At 46.8% G+C, this 20,730-nt stretch overlaps 1 protein-coding gene across 7 annotated transcripts in view; it reads right to left on the bottom strand.

Annotated features, from left to right (window-relative positions):
- The window catches only part of TLN2 (talin 2), a 1,262,084-nt gene that overhangs the window by 193,891 nt on the left and 1,047,463 nt on the right, over positions 1-20,730 (bottom strand). For all 7 annotated transcript variants that reach the window (XM_085643650.1, XM_085643649.1, XM_085643651.1 and 4 more), the window contains one exon: positions 608-791. In XM_085643650.1, the coding sequence (XP_085499776.1) occupies positions 608-791 (184 nt within the window). The remainder of the gene's footprint in view (positions 1-607; positions 792-20,730) is intronic.

Here is a 20,730-nt window from a genome sequence, read left to right as displayed (position 1 = left end):
TTAGCCAATTTGTTCTAAATCAGTTGGCTTTTAATCCAGTCAAAGTTTTAGGAAAGGTTAACAAACGTACAGTCCAATGGCTTGGACCACACAGTTCCTTGTCTTGGACTCCATGGCCAATGGAGCTGCATTGTCAAATGTGGACCTTCCAGGCCTGAATCTCCATCTGTAATATTGATATTATTGAGATAATTTTTCAGATTAAGCCTACTCCATGAAATTGTTACCGATCATTCTGGCAAAACACAAGCTCACAAGCAGCACTGCAAGTAGAAGCCTCAAGTTACTAGGGTCCATCTTGCAGCTTTTTCGGAGGATAGCCACTAGATATGATGGCACATTACATGTGCTACATGTGGGGGGGTTGGTTCACTCCTCAAGATGTCAATAAACACTTTTGTCAAGTCTCCATCAGATATCCATATAAAGTGCCCTCCAGAAAAGGTAGAGTTCCATCCATCTTAATTATCAATGTAAACACAAGGCAATTCACTGTTGATGTATTTGTATATCTCCATCTTTTAGTCCTAACATACATGAAAATAACTGGGAACTTCACAAAGGGATGGTCTTCATAGCTAAACAAGGGAGCCCGATGCACACAAACCTGTGTTTCTGGGTCGTCTGATCCTAAGCTGGCTGAGCCCAATTTCACGACTTCCGCAAGCTGCGTGATGGTGGTAGCTGATGACTGAGCTGCTTGGGCAAGTTTGTCCTGGCTCGAGGCTGCACCGGATACCAACAGTTTTGTGTCTTCAACAAGAGCTTTTGCTGTTTTTAGGATGTTCTCTCTGGGAAAAGAGAATTGGATCTTTGTTCAACATGTAATTGAGGACTCAGTCAAAGCACACATAGGAAGTTTACAGCATTCAAGCATGATGGAGTAAACCTATGACACAAAACAGGACGGAGGGACAAAATAAGCCAATTTTAGTGTTACAGCAGCTTCCACAGACAACACTGCACCAGTAAGCACATCATGAGAATATGCCCCAGAAAAGAAATCTCATGGCACATTCTTTCATCATATATTCATAGTCCGACATACTGACTATACTACCTACCATCACTTCTTATCACGTTTTAACCGTTAAGCAGAACAGGCTAATAAGAATCCAGTGAGTTCAAATGCACTATTTTCTTCTACACACCACATATTTGAACCAGAATCAGTGACTGGACAGAAATGCTTCCATTGAAAAAACAGCTTATTTCAATAGAAGGACCTATACCCCCTGGCTACTTAGACACCAAACTGCCTAGAAGCACTGTTGTGGGTGACAAGGTCGCTAAGAGATAACGTAACTAGAATTATTGGCACCAAACTCAATCAGAGATGGACGACATTGGGATTCTTAGGAATGGTATAGCAGGTGCTCCCAAGTTAAAGTATTTAGATGCTAGGAAAGAGGGTAGAGCATATCACAGGAACCTAAATAATTAATATTCATTAGTCTGGTGTTCTACAACTCCTTGAGACTGGAAATTTTGCTACACAACCTATTAGTACATGGGTCACACTGCAAAATCAGAGACACGATGCATAAAGTCAGAGTACAATTTGTGACCACTTTTTCCAAATTGCCTCTCACAACAATGGGCCCTAACTCAGCAGTCTCCAAGCTGTATAATCCTCCCAAAACCTGTCTCATTCTAGAAATGCCTTTGAGAATCTTGATGCAATGCTCAAATTACCCATAGGCCTGCTAATATTATGCTGTGCACCTAATTCCAATTTCACTTCTGAGGTGTATGTATATTCACAGGTTTCATTTGAAGCTCTTTATAGTGTCACACTGAAGACTCCTGCAGGCAGTTTAAAGGCCTACTAAAGACAGGCTTGTTAGAATGAAAAGAACATACTGCTGAATTTAAAGCCAGTCATGGTAATCAGAAAAACATTTCCTATTTTCCTTTGCTAAAAGGACTTTGCTATTAATTCATTGAAACAGTTGCTGTGCACACGAAAGCAAGTATTGATTTGTCGACTACAGAAATGCTGTTAACATTGACGCGGTCAGGTGTGCTAAGTAGCAGGATTCTATGAGCCTGCCTCCCGGACCAGCTGTGTGCATCAGCAGGCCAGTGAGTTAATGTTCTTTTTCCTGTTTCAGCATACCTGTGCAAAGCCAATCAGTTATTTTGTTATATTCTACCCATGAGTTCAGCGTGGGCATGATAAAGAGGTTTGCCATGTGTACATCCCTCCCCAACCAATGAAGTTCTGTCTTCTGCTTCAACCTACAAGGCTTTGCTGCCAGCTACAGTCTCTGAAGCGCTGGTACTGGACGAGCCAGAAGAAAAGATGGCACAATCGTTAGCAGGGGCTGGAACCATACCAATTCATGTGGTGCATACAAGTACTGGGACTGGCTGAGTCAGGCCTACCCCAGCTGGAACTGGCCCATTTGGCTTGCTCAAAAGCTTGGCGTACAATGAGGCATGTGTTCTGGAGAGAAGCCTGCAGTCGTACAACTGCTGACTTTTTCAACAGCATCATGTATGAGGTGGTCAACCTCTTGTCTGCATGATGCTGAAATGTGGTAATAGTAATCCCAAAAGAGGAGAGCAAATGTGCCCCTCCTAGCACCCACCCCTGTACAAATGTAGGATACTTGAAAGAACAGCATGTACTCAAGATGTAATGAAGAGTTTGTGCCGCTTGGAGTCAAAACTAAAATACATATTTCTGAGTTTGAGAATAACAGTCAGAGGCAACTGACCCAACTCTTGTGGACTGCTGTTGGTGGCTGGAGGAAGACTCAGTGAACACTAAATCCTCAAACTTATGTGCACATCCTTCTACGCCTCGTAGGCAACAGTGAGCTGTGGCATAATGCTGGAGTCTTATAAGAACCTGGTCTCCTCTGCTTCTTGAAGTGCAGTCCCTCGCTTATTGACCTGGGTGAACTGCTCCTTTTCAACTACCTACTGTGGTTAGTGGTAGTGAGACTCGACTGCTGGGGAGGGGGAAGAGGAGGAGTGATGACATGCGTTGTTAACAATATACTCAACAAGAACACACTTACCACGGAACATGGCTTAACTCCTGATGCAACCCCTTCCGCTTTACTAGCCGGGGGACCTGATTTAAAGTTTGGTGGGTGGCCTTCTGTCTATCAGGGTGGTGGAGAACATCCACCAAACTGGCTGGACTCTGTCTGTCATATTTAGAGATCACTGCTGGCCCAATTGGGATCTCTTTGCCTGCAGAGGAGCCGTCGCATGGCAGTTACTCAGAAGGATTTGGCTGGTGGTACGCACTCCATCTTTCAAGCAGAAGTGTGCCAAAATGTATGTTTCAAAAACTCAAAAACAAACCCCAAAGCAGAAGTTTATCATTGAAAAACAAAACACTAATGACCTTCAACACACTGGGAGCTTTGTCGCAGTGTGCTGGGGTCATTTTTCTTTTCTTTCCATTTAATAGCTTCAAATTTTCCTGGTGGTGACAGACCGATAAAACCCATCTGACTGTTCACGTCTAAGTAAGGAAGAAGAGCTGATGCCCCTACTTCGACGGCCCAAAAGTAATCAGAGTGAGCTTTCCAACAGCGGAGCCAGAAGAGCACCGCCATTATAAATATGACAGCGAGTGGACCATTGGTTTTGCACACAGGGTACTACTTTGTGACAGAGTATCCTGGCTGCCGAACTCTAAATCAAGCCCTGGGTCTCGCTAGACAGGTGCCAGAAGAAATAAGTCGATCCCTGGTCCCAGATGCAATGCTCTAGTGTCACTAGAACAGTTGGCGCCTCCGTCACCACAAACATGTTGAGGAAGGCTCGACCTCTCAGTTTAACATTTCAGTGTCACCATAGTCAAAGAGAGGCAAACTAGATTACATAGTTCAACAGTTACTGAGGAAGGACTTGATTTGATGGTACAGCAGCACCTAAGGTGTCATGGAAGTTTTAGTGTCAAAAGGGCAGAATACGTTACTTACCTTCGGTAATGCTTTTTTGGTGGATACAGTATCTACCTGTAGATTCCTCATCTTCTGAATATTCCAATTCACCAACATTCCACGGAAACGCCTTTTCCACCTCTCCCACGTTGAGGAGCACATCATAATGCCCATGGCTCCGCAGGCGACTCTGCGTGCCGTCTTCGGAGCCATAAGATGCCCTTGTCGGCGTGTGGCCATCAGTTTCCACCTATTTTGTCGTGCATTTGAGGTGAATCGGGGAAACCAGCATCACAAATGCAAAAGCATATGGCAGACTTCAAATCAAAGATATATATTCATTGAAAAAAGCCAGAGGTTACAGGGACGTTATGGTTAGGATGACACTTCACTCGTACAAAACCTGAGAAATTCAATTCAGCAATTGTAGTTACCTGAGCTAATTATAACTTACGCCCCCGAATGCACTGCTTATGACCTTACATATTATATCACTCCTGACATTTTCAGTGACATCCCTGATGACGTCTCAAAGGACATCACTAATGACATCATCCATTAAGTGTAAGAGTTTTCTAAAAGTTAGAGTGTTACGCATATGTACTAAACTAGTATAGTATAGTAGGTTGGACTACTACAATAGTCTCTATCTAACCATTCTAGAAACACACGAGTCGTTTTCAGTTAGTCCAAAATGCTGCGGCTAGATTAATACTTAAGCTTCTCAAATTCCACTCCATCACGCAGGGACTTTGCAAGCTTCACTGGCTTCCCACTCCCAGTCGTGCAAAATTTAAAGACCTCTGCTTAGCCCACAAAGGAATGCATGACTCAGGGCCGGATTTCCTTAGATTAGCTTTTAAGCGATATAAGCCTAATACAGAACTCAGATCGGCCAAAGCCAATCTCTTAGCAATCCCTAAATTTAAAAAGATGCAATGGGGTGGCAGAGGTATAGTCCTCAACACAATAAAACTTTGGAACAGCCTCCCACCTAATCTCAGAGCAATTCCCTCACTAACATCTTTTAGGCAGGAGATAAAGACCTGGCTATTTAACCTTTAAATAGCATCTAGCTTGCCTTTCAGACAGCGCCAAGACACCTTTGTGGAAATCGCTTGCTTTAGAAAATTCATAACATAACAAACTACTACATTATTTAAATTAGTATAGTTTGCTGCCTATTAATGAGTGATGCTATTTTTAACATATATTTTATGAGTGGCTTCATGAGCGAGTGAGTGGATGTGTGAGTATCTGTATGGGTGAGTGAGTGGTGGGTGGGTCTGTGAGTGGCTGTATGAGTGGGTGTTTCAGGGGTGTATGTGTGAGTGAGTGGATATGTGAGAGGCATGCTACAGTTAGTGGTGTGTGAGTGGCTGTAGCAGTGCATAAGTGTTGTATGGGTGAGTGAGTGAGTGAGTGAGTGAGTGTGAGAGTGGCTGTATGGGTGAGTGTGTGCTTGCATCAATGACTGTATAAGTGAGTGAGTTCATGTGTTTAAATCTGTATGAGTAAGTGAGTGGGTGTGTGAGTGTATTGGTGAGTGAGTAGGTGTGTGAGTAGGTGTATGGATGAATGACTCAGTGTGTGAGTGGCTGTTTGGGTGTATAAATGGGTGTGCAAGTGGCTGTATGTCCAAATAACTGCAAATGTCAGTGGCTGTATTGGGGAGTGAGTGGGACCACAAGTGACTATATGGGTGTGTGAGTGGCTGTATAACTGAGCATATTTTTGAGTGGCTCTATGGATCAGCGAGTGAGTTTTTTTAGTATTTGTATGGGTATGTGAGTGGTTGTGTGGCTGTGTGTTTGGACGTATGAGAGGTTGTATGGCTGTGTGAGTGGTTATGTGGATGATGTCATCAGTGATGTCATTTAGAGATCATCAGTGATGTCACTGAACATCTCATGAGTAATGTAATATGTGAGGTCATAATCAGTGCAGGGCATAAGTTATAGTTAGCTCAGATAACTATCACAGCTGAATTTCTCTGGTTTTGTATGAGTAAAATGCCAGCTTAACTATAACGTCCCTGTAAACTTTGGTTTTGTTAGTGAATTTCAAAGTTTTTTTAAAATGTATTTCCTAACTGTAACATCTTGAGTTTTAATTTCTGTGAAATGAGCATCATGCCAGAATGAATCCTGCCCTGTGTATCTATCCAAGAAGAGGCCACTGTTTTGTGCAACACCTCTATCCAACTGGAGTACTTTCTATTGGCTAATTAGTAAGTGCTTCCCAGTTGGGTAAAATGTATAGTGCATCTCCTACACTACAGCTGTGTAAAGAACACCAAGGAAATGTCGCCAGTGGCCTTGTGTGTCTTTAAATGTGATGGTTGCTCAAGCGTCTTCAACAGATAACTTTACAAGGTGGAACTGCAGAGAAAACACACCAAGATGATTTGTAGTTTACAGAAGTACGTGCTTCTTTGTTTGGTGGAGATGCGATTGCATTCTTATGCATCAAGACCCCTCCTGCAAAATTGGTTGGAATAGGGCTTGGAGGGCCTGTTAGTAAGCTGTCCATCATACTGGGAAAAGGGCAGGAAGGCCTGCATACCACTAATGTATATGGGCAGGACCAAATGCTTGGGCTTCTAGGCAAGTTTACATAATTCTACTTTTTAAAAGTTTAGAACACAATCCCTGGTCTGAGCAGCAGATAAGGAAGAACCCCCACATCACAGACACTACGTGAGATATTGCGCTTGAGTAAAACAAGGATGCAAACACCTCCATCACGGATTACAGCTAACTTTTCACAGTGGAAATGCAGAAAAAACACACTTGGATGACTTACAGATAAAAGTACTTCTTTTTTTTTTCTCTATAGGGAGGGGGACCTCATTGCCCACCTCCCTGTGCCGATTTCAGCCCTGGGGACTGGCAATGTCACTCAGGTGCCCCAAAGGGGGTCACGGTCACCAGGGCCATAAATTGGTCCACGAGGGCTTGACCCCTTCCATCATAGCAGTTAGCCCCGGGGAGGTGGCAGTCATTCATTTATTTCAGTCTCAGGAAAGTGGCGGTCCCCGGGGATGTGGGAGGAGGCCGGGGCCCCCCCTTATTTTCAATAAATTGCCCCAGGAAGGAGCGCTCTATTGGATTGCGGGGCGGCTGCACAGGCCATTCGCATTAGTTTTATATTTAGCCCTGGGAAGGTGGCGGTCCTGGTGCAGCGGGTTGGCTTGGGCTCCCCTGTAAACATTTTATACATTTAGCCCTGGTAGATGGTGGTCTCTGGCCTGCCTGCATTAATTTGATATATTTAGCCCCCGGAGAGGTGGTTGTCCCTGGGGCGGGGTGGCGTGTGGCACCCCGCATTCATTTTATATGTTTAGCCCCATGGAGGTGGTTGACCATGGGGTGCATGCAGGTCCTCCAGCACACATATTTTGAAGTGCCCCAGGGAGGTGGCAGCCCTGGGGGCTGCGCGGCCCCTACCCACCACATTACTTTATTAACATTTGCTCCAGGGAGGTGCCGGTCTCTGGGGGGGTGTCAAGTCGGCAAACCCCACCCACCCCCGAATCATAAAAAGTAATGCCCAAGGGAGGTGGGGCATATGCAGACAAGCAACGGGAGGTGGGTGGGTAAGTGAAGAGTTCAGAGGTTGATACTGTATCCACCAGAAAAAGCATTACAGAAGGTAAGTAAATTGTTATTCTGATGGATACATCTACCTGTGGATTCCTCATCTTTTGAGTAGAATTCCCAAGCAGTCCCACACTCGGAGGTGGGTGCCTCCCTGCCTATACCCGAAAAATCATGCAAAACAGAACGGGCAAAGCGACTGTCCCTCCTCACATTTGAGTCTAAGCAATAGTACTTTGCAAAAGTGTGGAGAGAGACCCAAGTTGCAGCTTTACAAATGTCAACTACAGGGACACCTCTAGCTAAAGCAGAAGTGGGAAACTTAGCTCTAGTGGAATGAGCTCAAATACCTTCAGGTGGATCTTTGTTAGCAATGGCATAGCAGATCTTTATGTACAGGATGATCCATCAAATACCTTCAGGTGGATCTTTGTTAGCAATGGCATAGCAGATCTTTATGTACAGGATGATCCATCAAATACCTTCAGGTGGATCTTTGTTAGCAATGGCGTAGCAGATCTTTATGTACCGGATGATCCATCTGGACAATATTCTTTTATGCACTGCCTTTCCTTTTATCTTGCCAACATAGTCCACAAACAGCTGTTCATCCAGCCAGAAACCATGAGTTCTATCCACATAAAAGCTCGCAGCTCTTTTAGGCCCAATCGATGAAGCCTTTCTTCTCTTTAGATGGATGCGGCAAAGGATAGAAAGTAGGAAGGGTGATATACTGGCCCAAGCGGAAGGGAGTAACCACCTTTGGCAGGAAAGCAGTCCTGGTTCTCAATACCAACTTATCTGCTTGGAAAGTCGTGAAGGGGGATTTCACACTTAATGCCTGCAATTCACGAACACGTCTACCAGACGTTAAGGCAACTAGAAAAATTGCCTTAAAAGTAAGGGTTCAAACGGAGAACAAAAAGTAAGTGAGTGCCAAATTAATATTCCACTGAGTCATGTTGGACGGAGTGGGAGGGAATTAGTTAGTAAGTCCCTTAATAAACCTTAACACTATAAGGGACTTAAACAGAGAAGGATGATCAGGCAAACAAAGGAATGCCGAAAGGTCAGACAAATAGCCCTTAACTGTTGCAACCACACAGCCTTGCTGTGCCAAGGAAAGAGTAAACCTTAAAATATGGGACTAATGGGCCTTTAAGAGGTCTATAGAATTCTCCCCAAACCACTTTACAAACTTAGCCCACCTGCCGGCATAAACTGACTTGGTGGAGTGTCTTCTGGCCGATAAAATAACATACATCACATAAGGGAAGTGAGAAAGAACTCAGATTGCCCCGTTCAATCTACAGGCATGTAGGTGCAGGCTCTGGAATTGGGGGTGTAGAACCTGCCCCTGCGAGCAGAGGGCTGCCCTGTGAGGGAGATGGAGCAGAGGGCACAGTGAGAGGTGAAGAAGATCTGTGTACCACACCCTTCATGGCCAGTTTGCGGCTATTGATATGACTTGGGCCCGGTCTTGATGAATTTTCCTCAGAATCCGAGGAATCAAGGGTATGGGAGGGAATGTGTAAGACAGCTGGGAGCCCCTGTCCAATTAAAATGCGTCCCCCAATGCTCAGGGGGACACAGAATGTCAACTAGTGTGTCTTCCCGTGAATGGCAAAAAGGTCTATCCGAGGGGTCCTCCAAAACCAGAAAACATAAAGAACCGTTTCCGGCTGGAGACGCCACATGTGATCGGCTGAAAAATGCAGCATGAGACGGAAGGGGCGCAAACTGGTAATGTTGAGACGCCACACTGAAGCGAAGATACTACCTGCACAATTGCAGAGTGGGGATGTGAAAATACGCATCCTGCAAATCAATTGAAACCATCCAGTCTATCCCTTTCCAGTGCAATAAACACCTGTGGTAGGGCCAACATGTTTTACTTTTCCCTACTGAGGTACCAATTCCAAATCTTGAGGTCTAAGATCGGATGTAAACTACCGTTCTTTTTGGAAATCAAGAAGTACCAGGAATAGCATTTCTGACTCCATTCCTGCTATGGAACCAACTCTAATGAGCTGTTTTGAAATAGGGATTGAACCTTCTGTTGGAGGAGCAGAAGATGTTCTTCTGAGCAAAAACCTTGTGGGGAGGAAAGAGTCGGAGTAACTCTTGGAAGAGTAGGGCGTACCCATATTCTACAATATTCAATAACCAAAGATCCATTATGATGGATTTCCACTGTGTAAGAATATTAGACAACCTTCCTCCCACTAGGCAAGAATGCTTCAAGATGGCAAAACTAGGTCTGCTTTCCTGTGATGTTGGCACGGGAGGAAGAGGAGGAAGATGACTGATGGACGGCACCTCGTTGTCCATCTCTGCCCTGCCACATATAACTCTAATGGACGGGATTGGACAGCTGCTGTTATTGGTGCCTTCTACAAAAGGAGACGTTCTGGCCAAACCCCTGAACCTCCGAAACTGCCTGTAATCTCAAGACTGTGATTGAAGACCCAACGATCTTGCTATTGCTTTACTAGCCTTGAACCTCTCCAAGGCAGAATCAGCTTTGGCGCAAATCAGTCACGGACCATCAAATGGCAAATCTATCAGGGTAGATTGCACGTCAGTTGAGAAACCAGAACCTCTCAACCATGCGTGCCTCCTCATGGTGACTTAGGTCTCCGTTGCCCTTGCAACTGAATCAGCCATATCCAAGCCCGGCTGAATGACCTGACGAATAGTCATTCAACAACTCAGTAAAGTGCCCCGGAACCTCCTCAGGCAACTTCGGAACCGCTGTTTCGGCTGATGCCATCAGTCCATAAATGTACCTTCCCAACAAACAGGTTACAATGGTTTGACTTCAAAGCCATGCTACCAGGGGAGAATTACCTTCTTTGCAGACTATTCCATTCTTTGGTTCTCTGTCCACTGGAGTTGTTGGAAAAGACCCAGGAGTCAACTTTGAGAACAGGAAGCTTGCACCACCAAGCTTTCATGAGAAGAATAAGTAGATAACAACTACAAATAACTTGGAGCAAGCTTGTATCTCCTCGCTATGGGTCTGGATACTGTCGAACACAACAAAGGCTTCTACCAAATCTCCAGGATAACCATTACAAAAAATGGGGTAACCCAAAAATGTCAAGGACCTGGGTACAATGTAATACGAAAAACAATGGTCCTGGACCATAAATCAAGATAGGTGGTAGTTCCTAACTTAGTGATATCATTCACATATTCTGAGCTACATATAATCTATTTTGGTAGCTTTTAGTATCCAATACAGTATTGCTCATAAGGTCAACCATGCAACAAAACGATATCCACAGTTAGTAAAGCATTTTATTCTTTTTTTATAAAAAATTTTAAATTTCCATTAACAATTGTATCAAGGTTGTTCCAAGGGGAACGTGCAAATAGTAAGGGTGCTTGAGTAAAGAGAGTGAAAAGGAAAGAGGGAATTATTTCAGAGGTTGTGACATAAGAAAAACTTAAATAAGTTAAGCAATGGACTGGTTGTCATTCACCATCCAAGTGCAAAAATCTGGTCACGTGTATCAGTTTATGCGATAGATAAATCAAGCGATTATACATTCATTAGAAGCCAATTCTAATAGAGCACGTGGGCAGATAGGCGTATCCCAGGTATGTATGTATGGGGCGTCGACGTTTCGATCCGTCTTGGTGGCCTAGTGGTGGTTTGAACCTTGGCCTTGCGGATCTTCCTCAGGACTGGGGAACAACCTGGAAGGGTTGGGCCTAGTAGATTGCCCGCTGCGATGCGTGAAGCGAATCCCTTTAATGGAAATCCAGTGGTGTACCACATATGGCTGTCCTCCGTTAGTAAGGTGCCACACAGTAGTACTGGTGGGGGCTCAGTCGCGTGATGCCACCCACTTGCGTTCCAAATCTTTTTTCTTTATTTCACCACGATTGGAGTCAATCCCGGGCTTAGCCGTTAAGATCCGGCAACCATCCGTAACGTTACGGATGGTTGCCGGATCTTAACGGCTAAGCCCGGGATTGACTCCAATCGTGGTGAAATAAAGAAAAAAGATTTGGAACGCAAGTGGGTGGCATCACGCGACTGAGCCCCCACCAGTACTACTGTGTGGCACCTTACTAACGGAGGACAGCCATATGTGGTACACCACTGGATTTCCATTAAAGGGATTCGCTTCACGCATCGCAGCGGGCAATCTACTAGGCCCAACCCTTCCAGGTTGTTCCCCAGTCCTGAGGAAGATCCGCAAGGCCAAGGTTCAAACCACCACTAGGCCACCAAGACGGATCGAAACGTCGACGCCCCATACATACATACCTGGGATACGCCTATCTGCCCACGTGCTCTATTAGAATTGGCTTCTAATGAATGTATAATCGCTTGATTTATCTATCGCATAAACTGATACACGTGACCAGGTTTTTGCACTTGGATGGTGAATGACAACCAGTCCATTGCTTAACTTATTTAAGTTTTTCTTATGTCACAACCTCTGAAATAATTCCCTCTTTCCTTTTCACTCTCTTTACTCAAGCACCCTTACTATTTGCACGTTCCCCTTGGAACAACCTTGATACAATTGTTAATGGAAATTTAAAAATTTTTATAAAAAAAGAATAAAATGCTTTACTAACTGTGGATATCGTTTTGTTGCATGGTTGACCTTATGAGCAATACTGTATTGGATACTAAGAGCTACCAAAATAGATTATATGTAGCTCAGAATATGTGAATGATATCACTAAGTTAGGAACTACCACCTATCTTGATTTATGGTCCAGGACCATTGTTTTTCGTATTAAATCTCCAGGATAGGCTCAGTCAGAATCACATTAAATGGCAATAAAGGCCCTAATGACGAAGAAGAAGACTGTAGTACCTCTGTGAACAAATTAGCTTTGAGCTCAGTAGATGGAAGAGGCAATTCCAACGTCTCAGACACCTTTCTTATCACAGAATGGTACGATGTGACCTCAGGTGGAGGAATGCCTTTTGGAGACAATAACACCCATTTCAGAGAAGTGTCTAGGCCGCTTGCTACCTCCAGACCATCAAACTCAGGGTCAAGTGATACTATTTCCCCTTCTTCTAAATCTGGAGCTCTTTCATCAAACACGTACTGTTCCTCTTCCAGAAGCCTCTGAACTTCTCTTTGAAATCTATGCTTCAACCTAGGCGTCAGTGACTACGGTACCTGCATAGTGGAAGCCAGTGGTACTAGAATCGAGTGTAGAGACGCTAATGCGGATCCATCTGATGTTGGACAGGACACGACCGTCGCCAGAGACTCCTGTCGAACTTCTTCTACTGGCAATGGAGTCGCCTTTCTCGGCGCCGAAGTTGGCCATGTTACCTGGGTCATCGGCATAAATGATAGGAATGGTGCCTGCGAATAATGTGATGGAAAACCACACATAAACACGATAGCACACCCCTAGGACCCGCGGGCACACCAGATGGAGTCATTGCCCTGCTAAAAATGCTGTACATAGAATTTTGAAAATTCAAAGGGTAGGACCCTGGAGCCAGGAAAGATGGATACCTCTGATCCAGTCGAGGAGGCATAGACAGAGGTGGAACTGGAGGTGGTACCAGTGCTTAATTTGAGCCGGAGCTTTCCGGTGCTCAGCACCGGCACCTAATCATCAGCACCGGAGCTTCTAGCACCAATTAAGGGCACACAAATTTGGAAGTAAAACGATTTTCCCCATGATCACAGAATGTTGAGGCACGCCGAGACTCGAACCTGGTTCCCCAGCTCCGAAATCTGCAGCTCTAGCCATTAGGCCAAGTCCTCTCCAGTATAATAAGTGCCGGGGCTCTAGTCACGAGGCATTATGCACATTTCTCCTGCTGGCGCTGCCTCCTGAGGAGAGCCCCAGCACTTTTTATATTACAAATTAACCACTGGGTGGTACTGGATCAAATCCTGGCTCTGGTTTAGGGCACCCAGGCGGAGTCGGAAGTCTTGGACATGAGGGAGATGCCGGAACGACCATTTGAGACAGAGACACCTCACCTCTATCTTTATGAGTCTTTGTATGCAGGGACATCGAACTCTGAGAGTCATCCTTACTTTTCAATGACTTTGAAGAATGGGGAGACGACGCCGACTCCGACCGAGGACAAGACGCCAGACAACCTCTCTTCTACTTCCTTGCCTTGGCCTCTCCTTGTCCTCCAGCACCTTTGGATTCATCTTCTGAACAGGCGATGATGTTGTGGCCCATACTAAGGCACCAAAGACAAATGCATGAGGATCAGTGATCGTCATCTGACCCTCACATTCCCTGTAGGATTCGAACCCAGACTTCCTTTTAGGAGATATTTTTTACTGAAATAACGCTGTGATTGCCTGGAAAAAACGTCACAAGACTCCTACACTATGGAGAGCCTAGGAAAAACCAAGTTAGGCATGGAAGATGTGGAAAATAGGGATCTGCCGTCCGCATTCCAACGAGGGCCTCTTATGGCTCCGATGACATCACGTAGAGTCAGGTGCAGAGCCATGGGCATTATCATATCCTCGTCGAAGTGGGAGAGCTGGAAAGAAACGTTTCCGTGGAATGCTGGCGCACTGGGATATTCAAACGGTGAGGAATCCACAGGTAGAGATGTATCTATATCAGAAAAGCCCCTTTACTGAAAAATCAGAGCTGACAGGAACAAGTCATCAGGTACCAGGGAAAATGGTTGTTCTTCCCACTGTTTTAACATCAGTGGTTATTAACACACATTGAATTTGGCCACTGGGGGTATGCTTTCCCAGTCTCTGGGTTGGAGCACGCACTTCTTCACTGACCAAGGAGGTGATCGATACAGAGCCGCTCAGACTCAGTGTCCTTCATAACTATGATTCGGATCATACATGCCATTTATCTTTTCGGGGGTCCTGTCCTGATGATGGGACAGAGCGCGCAGGGAAGCATAGGACGGTGGGTTCCCCGTCTGGAATTTGCAATGAGTATGTAGGTCATTTGTGCAGACTGCATACGTCACTTTTCACATGTCAAGAATTAAGAGCAATGCAGAACAGACTGAATTCAAGACGGGGAAAAAATCAACAAAATCAAAGAAAAATGTGAGGCACTGGCCTGCGGGTCCGATATCGTTAAATAGCATGTGATAGTCCCTAGAAAAGCGGGTGCGCAGCCGCAGATGATGGGACCGAGGCCATGCATATGCCACGAGGTATGCGTGATCCTGTTCATAAAATGTTCGAACAGGTTTGAATAGCAGTTTTCACTTCTGCCACTAGGTGTCAGAGTTCCCTTAGGTTGGGAACAATAGAGAAGGACCTAAGATGTCGAAAAACCTTTATTTTTGGAAAAATTGATAATTAGGGATCACATGAAACTATTTGGTTAACATAAAAGCTTGCGCTAAGAAAACAAATGTGTACCTAATAAAAATGACTAGCGAAAATTAGGGGACTATGTTACTGTTTTTGAGATCACAAAAATCTGATATTGGGGACTAAATTGATGAATTGAAGGAGAAACTGATGACAGTGACAAAACTGTTTGCGACACCAATATTTATGTGGAAATGCAATTTGTTAAAAGGTACACGCAGGTTTTTCGGCGCAAAACAATGGGCTTTGGTGGGCCTCCTTCAAACCCCGGCCACTTCTTAAAGTCATGGTACTTTGCGGAAGGCTGCATTGGGCTTTAAGTAATGCCATGTGGTAACCTCTCCATTGTCGTCCAGATCATTTCACTCCACATTGCAGTGTGTGGTGACGGGACAGTGGCGTAATGAAACTAGAAGGGGGCCCCCTTGCAACGTACATATAGCACTCCTGCCCCCCCCCCCCCCAATCACTTTTGATGAGGGGGCCCCCTGAGCTCGCCCCTCACCCTCTCCTCCGCACCACAGGGCCAGCGGGGGCATATGTTAGCCCAGCCCCCCTCCCCCCCCCCCACCTTCCGTAGCCCGCTACTGGCTGCCAAACAGGATGTAACCTCAAGGCTAGAGCGGCCAACCTCGAATCTGGGAAACCGGGTTCGAGGCTCAACATCCTGTGATTCTAGGAACATCACTTAATGTCCCCGTGTCTAACAAAATGAATGTGTCCCTCTGTAACGAAACTGGTGCTCATGTAAAGCCACGACTACCCAATACCTACGGGTCGAGTTCGCGCTCTAAAAAACGCCTTAAAAAATCGTGCTTTCAAGTTTTGGGCTTTGCTATTGCTTATTGAAATAGACCACAAGCATTAACCAGAGGCCGCCGGGTATGCCCACTGGGGAAAAAAACATTGGCAACGCTAACAAACAGATCCCGTATAAAAGTGAAAAGCCCTATTGGTTTAAATCATGATAGTTTATTCTTTTTCAGAAGATTCTCTCACTGGATCTCCCTCTTTCTTGCTACATTCCTATCACTGCAACCCTATGACGCACTCTACTTTTGTTTCACTTTCAATTTCTTCTTCTTGAATGCCCCCTTATGCTCTCTGCCCTCTGTAAGGGGGGGGGCCGTGTTACTGGAGTGAGGTGCCACGTGGAGGAGGTAGGGTGAGCCTACGCACTATCGCGCCATGCAAGCGCGCAAAGACCCACACGACACACTCAGGTACTGTAGTGCCGGCCGGAAGCCACGAGCGACCTCGGCCCGTTTATTTAAGCTCTCTGGCCACGCCTGGCCAGAGAGTGATACATTGTGTGAGTGTCCTTCCGGCGCTGACACAGCGCCTCCAACTACTAGACCGCTACATCCCTTTCCAAATCAGTTCTTTTCTTTTCCGTGACTATGTCCCCACGCGAACTCAGCCAGCTGACGATTCGGTCTGGGATTTGGTCTTAGGTTGTAGCGATGATGTTCGTTGCCCAACCCTCTGGTTGGTCTTGCTGTTTCTCTCTCCTCATTCTGTACCAGGGTGCTGTTCTCCGCCTCTGGTGTTGGCAGGCTTTGCCCCTGATGATGCAGCTCCGAGCTGCTTGCCTCCGTGCCTCTGATGGTGTCGTCGCTCCCTGATAACTGCTCAAGGATCGGCTGTTCCTTGTCTGTTCTCGGTATTTGTTTGAACCTTGAGATGTTCCTGGTTATCACTTCACCATCACGTTGTGCGGTTACGGCTGTTCCTTGAACCTTATGCACAATCCACGGCCCTACCTCATAGGGGGTGCGGAACTTTCCTCCACTCCTTCGGTTCCGTATTAGTACCATGCACCCCGGCATGAGTGCTCTGGTCTTTGCTCGTCTTCGGTGGCTTGCTTTGTTATTATTTGTTATCCATCGTCTTTGTGTGATCAACGGGTTGTAAGGTTCAGGTTCCCAGTTTTCTGCTACCGGGAAGTTGTCCCTCCGGGGTCCTGCTAGCATCAGCGACCATGGAGATCTCTGCGTTGTGCAGTGAGGCGTGCTTCGATACTCTTGGAGAAACTGTTGTAGCACCATCTCCGGATCTGGTTTTTCTGACACGGCTATCCGTAGGATCTTGTTAATGGTTCTCATGAACCGCTCCGCTTCCCCATTGGCTTGTGGCCACTGGGGTGTGATGCGGTGGTGTCTTATCCCTAGCCGAGCTAAGAACTCTCTGAATTCGCTGCCTTGAAACGGCGGCCCGTTATCCGTCTTGATGACATGCGGCAGCCCAAAAAGCGCGAATATTTTTGTGAGCACTGGTTCAAGATGATTAAATGCAGTGGACGGCAAGACTTCCACACAAGGGTACTTAGTGTAGCTGTCTACTAATACTGCTGTGACCCTTCCATCGGGGAAACTCCCAAAGTCCAGACTAACCCACGACCATGGCGCTGGGGCAGGATCTTCCGTTATTATTGGCGCTGGCGATTCCGCATTCCCTGTGAGTTGGCACGCTCGGCAGTTCCTGACAACTTCGTCCACTGCTGCTTCTAGCCCTGGGAACCATAGCTTCTCTCTCATCCGCGATTTCATCCTCCCTGTGCCTTGGTGTCCTTCATGCGCCAGTGTGGTCATGCGTTCTTGTAAGCTTTTCGGGATGACAATGCGTGATCCTCTCAACAGGAGACCACACTCTGCTGTGCTCAGTTCGTCCCGTATTCTCCACATCTTCCCCAGCCGGGACCTCTCTGTCTCGTCCCAGCCTTGGACATCTTGTAAAAACCCGTCCCAGGACCCTTTTTGTATTGCCTCTAGTACTTTCTTGATGACCATGTCGGTTTCCATGTGAGCTCTGATTTCGACTTTCGTGACCGTTTTTGGGCATGCCCATTGGGCGATCATGTTGACGAATTCTTCGGTCTTCCGCTCTTGACTGGAATCTGTCTCTCCTGGCAGCGTCGGATGTCGCGACAGGAAGTCTGCCGGGTTTTTGGCTCCCGGTCGATACACCACCTCCATGTGGTAATGCTGGAGTTGTATGGCCCACCGCTCGATCCTGGGTGGGGGGTGAGGTGCTGTCCCTCTGAAGAGCGGCACTAGAGGTTGGTGGTCCGTCACCACTTTGAACGGGTGGCCACTGACATATAGGTGAAAGTGGTTGCAGGCCCACTTTATGGCGAGCGCTTCCCGTTCTATCTGGGAATATCGAGCTTCCGTCGTGGTCAGAGCTTTGCTGGCGAACGCTAGTGGCGCCCACGTTCCTGGTTCTGTTTCTTGGGTTAGCACGGCGCCTAATCCAACCGGGCTGGCATCCACGATGAGCTCTGTCGGTCGGTTGGTGTCAAAGTATGCCATGGTTGTACTGGCTAGCAGTGCTGACTTTATCTTCTGAAAAGCTTCTTCCTCCGTGCGAGTCCAGCGCCACGTGGAGTCTTTTTTTGTTAGGCTGCGTAGCGGTTCTGCGATCGTGGCGAGGTTCGGGATGAACCTCCCACAGTAGGTTGCCATCCCCATGACGCTTTTGACCTCCGATGCCGAGGTTGGTACAGGAGCTAGCTGAATTGCTGCCGACTTCTTGGGGTCTACCTTGACTCCCTCGTGACTGAACACATACCCAAAGAATTCAATTGACCGTTGGAGGAACTGGCACTTTTCTTTGTGGAATGTTACTCCATGTTCTGCGAGCCGTCGTAGTGTTGCCTTTAGTCGCTGATGGTGGTCATCCAGAGTGGCAGAGTGTATGAGGATGTCGTCACTGACGTTGATGACTCCTTGCAACCCAGTTAGTACTTCCTTGACTGCATTCTGGAATATTTCCGCTGCAGAGTATATTCCAAAGTTAAGTCGTTTGTATCTTCGCAAACCTAAGTGTGTTGAAAACGTCGTGATATACCTGCTTTCCTTGTGTAGCTTCAGCTGGTGATAACCTGCGTTTAGGTCCAGTTTAGAAAACCATTGTGACCAATTTAGGTCTGCCAGTATATCATCTACCGTTGGTGTTAGGTGCCGTTCTCGTTTGATGGCTTGATTAGGCATCCTCATGTCTATGCAGATTCTGATCTTCCCTGGTTGTCGGGGTTTCTCTGCTATTACCATGGGGGATACCCACGGGGTCGGGCCTGTCACCTTCTCTATGACTCCTTGTTGTTCAAGTTTTTCGAGCTCCTGTTCTACCAACGGCCTCAGATGAAATGGAATCCTTCTATGTCGCAGAGCGACCGGTTTCACCACTGTATCAATATGCAGTTTTATGGGAGGTCTCTTGATGTTTCCTAGTCCCTGGAATAGCTGTGGGAATGACTCTACGATGTCTTCTGCCTGACATGCTTTTACCGCATTCGCGAAGGTGATCAGACTTAAGTCTTCGGCCGTGTGGCTTCCGAGGAGTATATGTGCTTCCTTGTCTACTACATGAAATGTTGTGGTTATCTCTTGGTCGTCTGAGCCGAGGGATACTACAATTTTCCCTCTCAGTGGAAGCGGCGTTTGGCTTCCATATGTAAGGATTTTTACTTTTGAGGGCATTAGCGCTGGTCTTGGCGTCAGCATTTGATAATGTTGATACCCCATGACGTTTACTGACGCTCCTGTGTCAATGAAGGCTGTGACTGGACTTCCGGCTATAGTAATGGCGCATGTCGGCTGCGGGCGGCGGCGTCGTTTGAGGTCGTTCACAAATGACACAAAATGGCATTCTTCCTCTTCGTCCGATGATGAATCTTCAATGTAATGGCGTCGTGGGGTACTCGTGCCTGCTGGCTTTGTGAGTGTAGGTTCTTCCAGTGCTAGTTGTTTCACTTGTCTGTATGGTGGCTTGCGACCTGGTGTCCCCTTGGGTCTTGCACCTCCTCGGCACACGCTCGCGAAGTGGTTAGGGATTCCGCATTTCGTGCACGACTTCCCTCTTGCGGGACAGCTTTCTTGTGGGTGTTCCTCTTTTCCGGAATATCCACAGTGCACCTGTCGAGTGTTCCTGTTCGGCTACCTTCCTCGTGGTCCCCGCGACATTGTACGTGCGGCATCTATCCATTCGGTCTTGACCGTCACCGTCTGCTCGGCTGTCGCATTGAGGGCTGCTTCCATCGCGGATGCCCGAACATCTGAGAGCTCGTGTGATCGAGCTAAGATTAGTATATCTTCCAGTGATATACGTGGTTGTCGAAGGATGAGCGTCCGTAGTGTCTTGTTGCGGCATCCTTGGATTAGTTGGGCACGTGCCTCTTTTACCGGGTTATCCTCAGTGCATGTGCTGGCTAGCTCTCGTAGGCGTGCGTGAAACGCATCTATTGACTCTCCCTCTCTATGCCGCGCCTGTCGCAGTTTGAAGCGTTCGTAATCTGGATTTAGCTGGGGGTCAAAATGGGCGTTCAACGCTCTGACTGCTGCGTCATAATCTGTTGGTGGTCCCGTGTTGGGTAAGTGCGCAAACAGTTTATATATTTCGTCCCCTGCGAAATGTAGCAAGAGTGATCTCTTCACCGCACCGTCCGTTTCTCGGGTGGCTATAAAATAGTTGTCCAGGCGGCCTAACCACACTTTCTACCGGGGCGACGCAGTTGCGGGATCTATCAGTTCGCTAAAAGGTGGTAATGTGCTGACCTGCGAGTGTATGTGGGCTGGTGGGGCCACCGGTGCAACCTGCTGTTGGGGCTGTGCTGCCTCCTGGTCAACCATGTTCTGGGCTTATGTGTCTTCAAGGTTCCCCGATTGTCTCTTAGAAGCTTGAATGCAATGTGTGCTGCTGCCTTCTTGCACTATGGAGGCTGTGCTGGGGCTCACTTGTCTTGCCAGTGAGCTTCCTTCTGTTGCATTGAGCAGTGCTTGCTGGCCCAACGTCTTGTTCCTGCCCTCAGCGCTTGTAGTGTTCAGTGCTTGTTTTTTTCCCCCTCTCTCTCCTGTGTGGGCTTGATTATTCTCACGCGCCTCTCGCAGGGCGTCAGGTTTTGCA

The sequence above is a fragment of the Triturus cristatus genome, chromosome 3_1 (assembly GCF_964204655.1).
Source record: "Triturus cristatus chromosome 3_1, aTriCri1.1, whole genome shotgun sequence".
NCBI lineage: Eukaryota > Metazoa > Chordata > Amphibia > Caudata > Salamandridae > Triturus > Triturus cristatus.
This window is presented reverse-complemented; position numbering and strand designations above follow the sequence as displayed.